Below are 7,728 nucleotides of genomic sequence, written 5' to 3'. Positions count from 1 at the left end.
AGTTCGCGTGTTTGCTCGGCGATAGCCAAGGAAGAAAAGGATTATTGACCGGAAGCATGTGACCATGCCAGTGTAAGGGGAAGAGAGAGAGTGGTAGAGGGAGAAACAAAGGGAGGAAGTAGAAGAATAGGTGAGCAACGAGAGGAAAAGAGAAAGAGAGGAAGTACGAGGGGGGAAAAAGAGATACGTAGTAGTAACAGAGGAAGAACGAGAGGAGTAAAGCGAGATACGTAGTAGTAAAGAGGAAGAACGAGAGGGGGAAAAATGATAGAGGAAGAGAAAGAGAAAGAGATAGAGTAGCGTAGGAAAATATAAAGTTACGATAACTACTTACAAATTGGTGAAAACAATAGTAAATGAGTATATGCATATATACGTACAGGTATGTGCATACCGACATCCAATATCATCATCATCATTATTATAATCATTTAACATCTGTTTTCCATGCTAACATTGGTTGAATAGTTCGGCAGACACCAAGCCTGGCTGTCTGCATTAACATGGTTTCTATGGCTGGATGCCCCTCCTAATGTCAACAACTTTCAGAATGCACTGGGTGATTTTAAAGTGGCAACAGCAGCAATGAGACAACCAAGTAACCTGCAAGACAAGACCCCCTCAACTGAGGTAGGGAGTAGTATTGAAGGACAGAAAAAATGGAAGTCTTGCATATCCTTTCCAAATCCAAAAACTTACTAAGATCAGAAATTTTCACAAGATGCAAGCATCTCAACAAGTTTCTGTTATTGAACAGGAGAACACTACCCTCTCTGGATACGGTCTTACAAACTAGACTTTCCTAATAAAATTAACCGCATCTTTTCAAATGGACCAAACGGACACAACTCTTAACCCCCTTTGTGTGAGTTGGAAACAATTTAAATAATTTTGGGAGGACTCAGCTTTCCATATCTCATTCTATTCTTCCATATTGTCATGGGTCAGGTGTCATACAATTCACTGCAAACAACTATACACTATGTGGTAGGTGTGATACAGTGCAAGGTTTAACACTAGCACCTGACTAAAGAGCAGAGTCCATTTGGCTACAAGCACCTGCATGAAATGTCAAGTCTGAGGCTATTTTCTACCCTTTGTCCCACCTGTTTGGGAAGCTGTGAAGAAGATTGTAGGCTCTGCCTTTCCTCTTCGGACAAAACCATAAAAATATAAAAATGTACGATTGAAGAGATTATGGGTTTAGTGTAATGTTTTCTTACCTTTAGAGCCTTCACAGCTTGAGAACCACTATAATCAAACTCTCCAGCTTGACCAATAGACAGTCCACCACTGCCCAATACAAGTACTTTTTTGACCTGAATATATAAAAATAAAATGTTTGAAGTAAAAATAAAAATATTTGAGAGTGATAAATAAAATAAACATGTCTTCTGTATTTGGCAAAATGATTATAATAATATTAATCAATGAGGCACTAAACATTGTAAAAATGCACATAGCCTAATGGTTAGGGTGTTGCGCTAATGATCATAAAATTGGGGTTTCAATTCCTGGACTGGGTAGTGTGTTGTGTTCTTGAGCAAAATACTTCATTTCACATTGCTCCAGTCCACTCAGCTATACATGAGTTTCCGCAATAGCTGGGAAATTACTACTATAATGGACTGGCATCCTATTCATGGGGAGTGTTGTAATCTCAGTTTCATCTGCCAGGGAATCCAGATTAAGCTCTGCCCTTATGAATCCAAGGGCACATGACAGACCTAAACATTGTGCAACGAAAAATCTGAAATGTAAAGTAAGGTACAACTAACTAGTTTAAGCTATTGGCTGTAATATGCAATTGAACACACAAATACAAATACTGTATTTTTCTTCTTTTTTATCTCTCCATGGCCACAAAAAAGATTGACCTTACTGGTTTCTGTTCCAATTGGGACTGCATCAGAAATGAGGTAAATATAGCTTATTACTATATATAAGGAATTCACTAAATCAGTTCATCTAATAATTTGGAATGCAAGATGTAAAGTATTGGTTGTAGCCATCACTGAAATTTGTAATCAAATACAAAAAAAAACAAATGTAAACTGACAAGAACAAGCTGATGTCAAGTGCAATGATTTTGCTCTCACCAAATTTTTGAGGGCAATGACCTACTAGTGAATTACAAAGAAGAACATGTCTCCAGTAGATCTGACTTTATAAAAACCACTAAAGTGGGAGAGAGAAACTTAAGAGGTTGGAAAAGATTGTTGTTAATTGTTGTCTACTTCACTTTCAGATGTTGGAAGTAAGTGTGATAGGATAATAGTTGGCAGGATTGGAGGGACCGAATAATGTCAGGCTAATAGTCCTGTTGAGTTGAAAGTGATTAGCAGTGCTTTTGTAAATGGCATGCATGTGTACAGGGTGGCAAGTCTGATATGGATGGAAAAAGATAGATTTTATGTTGGGGTGTGGAGTTGGATAAAGCGAAAATGGAGGCATTTCAAGATGTCTTGTTGTGAGATAGTGTGATAGCGAGAGGCCATTTTTTGAGTTTGAGTGGGGTGGTTATGGGATGGTGTGTAAGATGAGTGGTTATCAAGAGAACATGGGTGGGGTTTAGAGTGGCATCTAGTCACTCCCCCCAAAAGCTACAAACTTTCGATTTTTGCACTGTGTAGAGTTGGATTCAAAGAGGATAGTCAACATCACTGCTTGTGTTCACATTATCCTTACTAAATACTTTGATGTGTGAATGATTTTACATACCTTTACAAGAGGTTGAACTTTAGGTGCTGGTTTCAAAATATGGTACACAGAGGGCTGCTGAGTTTTGACAAGTTCAAGGAAATAGTCGAATAGGAACTGAAATTAAAATTTAAAGATTATCATCATCATTGATGCGGAACAAACTCATAATGGACACAGCCCTTCCAATCAAAAACATGTGCAACATTACCTTCACATTTGAGTGACCGGCTTTTTTTTTCAGCAAAGATAAACTGACCCCAACTGACAACTATGTTTCTCTTTCAACCCCACAGCTCTACATTCATGTTTCATCATCACATGCTGTGACACTTCTCAGAAAGTTTTCATAAACATCTGTACAGTCACATCTGGATGACTGTCACTTTGGTTCTCTATTTGGTCATCTCTTAGCATAAGAGGTCCAAATCTTGTGACAAATCAACGTTTTTTTCGTCATTTTTTCTTTTAAAGTTATGTGGCACAACCTCTTACAGATGCTTGCATCTTCAGAAACTTTACAGACAGTCAGACAATGGTTTATATGGATCACAACATGCACTTGAGCAAAGTAATTGTTATTTATTGTCATGGGAACCATCCAGATTCAGAATGATCTCAAAGATGATGTTCTTGATTTGAAACATAGTACTATTTGAGACATGGTATACAGTTCAGACAATTCACCCCAAAACTTTCTTCCAATATGAAACAAAGTTTCAAACAAACACGTTACTGCTTTTCCAAATCCTTCACACTTCAACTTATAACAAATTGCCAAGTTAATTAAATATATGTTTACTTTAGCAAGTGCAGATCAATGAGTAAATGATGTGGTCTTTATTAAATTGAAGGTCATGGTCACAGATGAACAGTACTGGTGTCATTATCACCATCATCATAATCATCATCACTATTTAAATCCTCTTGGGACACCCAGGCCAATTGGTTGATCCAAGTGATACAAACTGAAAGGACTTTGAGGCTGATCTGTCAACCCAATGGAACAAATGTTGTGAATGGTTGGTTTTGAAGTGTAATAGCTAATCAGAGATTGTCTTTCAGTAGATGTATCTCAATAGGAAAAAAATTTTCGTCTTTTTAGTTACACATAGCAAAACACCATGTGTCTCAAAAGAGTTAAATATCTACTTTTCCAAGCTTGCATGGGTCAGAAAGGACTTGTTGAGGCAGATTTTTCTACAGCCAGGAAGCCCTTCCTGTCACCAGCAATCTTCTGTTTCCAAACAAAGTATTATTTGGTAGACAGAAACTGAAAGAAGTCTATCATTTGTATGCATGTGCGAGAGTGTGCGTATATGAGCGTGTGTATTTTTTTTTATACATTTGTGCTCTAGAAACATCAAAAGCTACAAGCCATGTTATTGTTGTCATCTCTGTCTACTCACTTTGCATCTTTGAAGACAAACCCTTATTTGAAAAGCAGACAAGGGTTAGCAACATGAAGGGCATCTGGTTGTAATACAGCTCATCAATAACACATTCATCTAACATATGCATGAACCAATGAAATATTTATGGTCACTGATGAACATAACAAACAAATAAACTTTCATTTACCTGCTTTGTTCTATTATATATAGTTCACAGGACTATTACCAGTGAATGTTGTGAATATGTTAAGTTACTGATAACAAAATTTTAAGTCAGAAAAATTAGGTAGAAGCCATTGTAACAAAAAAAAAAAAAGAAATGGTTATGATCAGTGGAAGACAAAATGCCAGACAAAATTCACAATTCGAAAACTATAAAATAGAAGCCATTATGAAGTGTTGCTACCAGCTGCAGATCTTAAAATAATGAAGCAAGGAACAACAAAGCAAAAATTACCTCTGTATCTGTTGGACCTCCCCAAGCTTCAGGATGGAACTGGGCCGTAAATATAGGACGTGATTTGTGCATAATACCCTGAAAGAATAATAGTTATAATAATGATGATGATGATGATGATGATGATGATAATGATGATGATGGGGTGAAGGAGTATGAGGAGGATGATGAAGAGTAAGGAAAATAATTTCTAACATTTGCACAAGATCAAAAATTAGAAATGTTTTAATTGTTCTCTATATGTAATTGGTGTTTGTTATGTCATTTCTAGTAGGAAGCAACACAAACTGAAACCCTGAAAGATGGATATATGCTTATGTGTACACATTATTATCATTATCAATATTTATGTCTTTGCTTTTTTTTGCTGGCATGAGTTAGAGTTATCACAGTCCAAGTCAGTTCTTATTTAAAGTTACTGTTCTCCTAGATGGGTCAGAGGTCAACAACTTACATGTTCATTCCATATTTTGCATAGTTTCTATGGCTGGATGTCCTTCCTATCACTGACCCCTGCAGATTTTATCTTGAAAATCACTTGCGTAAATTACACAGGATAAAATTTGTTAAAAAGCTTTTACTCATGTAAAATCTGCACCCACAAGTTTTCAGAATTGCTGATATGGCCAGGGAAAAAGGTTTTCAATTTAGTTGTATTTAGCAAAATTTCACTTACTTATGATTAAATTTTATTAAATTTTCATTAAATAAAAATAATTTCTGTCTAACACGTATCACATTGAAAGCTATTAAATTACAATTGTGTTGTTTATAATAAACTTTATTTTACCTTTCCTGCCCACAAGAGATTATGTCCTATCTTTAGCATACTGCTGTATGTCTTCTCGAATCACGATCACAGGAAAAGTTATTGATAAGAATTACCAACAAACACAGAGTTGATAAATACACACAGGTGTTGCAAATTAAGTTTAATTAGCAAATAAACATCAGCTTGGATGACACTTTACTCAACCGACAGAGAAAGGTGACTGATCAAACTGATTGTGTAAACAAAATTCTTTTCTGTCTATTCTTGTCGGAACCTTTGATATGGAGTATTGAAATTTTAATCCCTTCCACACTTATAAAATGTCAAGCAAACTTTAAAATTCGTCATTACCATTATTGTCAGTACGGGCAGAACTTATGAATTGTTTACTGCGAAGGAGAAATTAAATATGCTGAATATACATTTGAATGTGGCAATAGAGCTGCTGGAAGGCATTTTAATGTTAATAACGCCAATGTTTGAAATTGGCGTAAATAGTACAACAAACTTAAAACTGCACCTTGTAATAAACAGACAAAAATAAAAACACTTTTGGTATGCAAATTAGGGACTCCTTCATAGAGTAACTGCTGCATTTGCTGAGTATATAAACAGTTTGGCTGCTTGTTTCTCTGGAGACTGTCAGAATGATGTAGACACCTCTGATGAGAACCCAATAAGGTTTGAAAATTGATTAAGGTTGTTCATCATTTTTTTCAGTCAGCAGAGAAATGGCTAAAAATTGGCCCTGTTTATAATTATACCATATGTTACATGTATATTATATCATATCTTGATACTGTACAGACTAAGATCCCCTTTGACAAGCCACTGGAATTTATGGAGTGTTAAACACTTTCGGTATGCAAATTAGGGACTCCTTCATAGAGTAACTGCTGCATTTGTTGAGTATATAAACAGTTTGGCTGCTTGTTTCTCTGGAGACTGTCAGAATGATGTAGATGCTTCTGATGAGAATACAATAAAGTTCGAAAATCGATTAAGGCTGTTCATCTTTTTTTTTACAGTCTGCGGAGAAATGGCTAAAAATTTGCCTTGTTTATAATTATACCATATGTTACATACAATCAAGATTATCCATGTCATTAAATTTTTTACAGTCAGGAATATCTGTATCACTAGGTATATCAATGGTGCTCTACTGCGATAGGTAGAAATTTCAAGCAATGTAAAATATGTCCTGGACCGTGTTTAACAGCATGGACGTCAGACTTCAAAAAGGAGTTAAACATTTAACGGCTTTAGTAAATTTATACAGAAAAAGTAAGCATTATACCATCCAGCATAAATAAAAGTCAGCTTCATTATATTTAAGCCATTATTTTTTTTCTGTAAAAACCTATTCTGACATTAAATGAGTTAACTTCCAGTATGAATGTTTACGTTTTGTATGTTTTTTCAACAAGAAAAATTCTGGAAACGATCTACTCATGTAATTTACACACACCCTAAAGTTTATTTTTATTTTTGCAAAAAATGTGCATAAATTACATGGGCTTTTATGGTAAGTTGTCTTGCAACCCTATGAGACAAAGACAATGTTTCTCAACTAGAGTCCGTATGGCCCGTGGAGGTCCATATAAGATTTTGTTGTTAAAATTTATGTGCAATAAATTATTTATACTTCTACAATACATAAAAATATTTTAACAATTTTTTAATACAATTTCTTATTAATATTTAATTATAAAAGTATAATATGATTTTTAAACATTGAATGGCTATATCAGTCCATCCAAAGAAAATAGAAATCAAAAGGGATCCGTAGGCAAAAATTGGTTGAGAACTACTGGACTAAGGGGCCCTTTTTACTTTAGAGAGTTTCTGATGTACAGGATTGAAAGTGTGAAAAGAAGAACAAAGAGAAGGCAGGAGGTGGGAGAGATAAGAAAAAAGAGAGAGTAATAGCTACATGCTAGTGATTGGTAAGGAAGTGGAATAGAAGAACAACATGGGCGGCTTGACAGAATAGCAACAGAAATCGTAATGGCAAGAGTAGTAAATATCAACAAAAAAATCACAAGGGAGGGGAGGATGATGGTTTGTGGTGGTAGGTGATAGAAATGGTTACTGGATATGGGGCAGCCTTAGTAATCCTCCTTTGGTTATGCAAGCAATGTGGTATACTGAAAGGATAGAGAATGAGATGGAAATGAATAGAGAAAATAAAAAAGTAGATGGAGACCTAACAAGTGAAGGCAAGGAACTCAATGAGTGTGTCTGTGCGTATCAAAATACATATAAACACACACACACATATATGTATGAATACGTACATACATGTACATAAATGTATGTGTACACACATATATATTTACATGCACACACACACATACACACACACACGTATATACATACACGTGTTTATATATATATATATATAT

At 35.3% G+C, this 7,728-nt stretch overlaps 1 protein-coding gene across 1 annotated transcript in view; it reads right to left on the bottom strand.

The window, feature by feature from the left end:
- LOC106879763 (carbamoyl-phosphate synthase [ammonia], mitochondrial) overlaps positions 1 to 7,728 on the bottom strand; it is an 83,315-nt gene that overhangs the window by 44,299 nt on the left and 31,288 nt on the right. Inside the window, exons 10-12 of the mRNA XM_014929448.2 lie at positions 4,552 to 4,629; positions 2,722 to 2,817; positions 1,224 to 1,319 (exon numbers count right to left, since the gene is read on the bottom strand). Coding sequence (XP_014784934.2) covers positions 1,224 to 1,319; positions 2,722 to 2,817; positions 4,552 to 4,629 — 270 coding nt within the window. The remainder of the gene's footprint in view (positions 1 to 1,223; positions 1,320 to 2,721; positions 2,818 to 4,551; positions 4,630 to 7,728) is intronic.

Source organism: Octopus bimaculoides, chromosome 10 (genome assembly GCF_001194135.2).
Source record: "Octopus bimaculoides isolate UCB-OBI-ISO-001 chromosome 10, ASM119413v2, whole genome shotgun sequence".
NCBI lineage: Eukaryota > Metazoa > Mollusca > Cephalopoda > Octopoda > Octopodidae > Octopus > Octopus bimaculoides.
The sequence above is the reverse complement of the archived record's forward strand: the minus strand, read 5'-3'. Positions and strand labels throughout refer to the sequence as shown.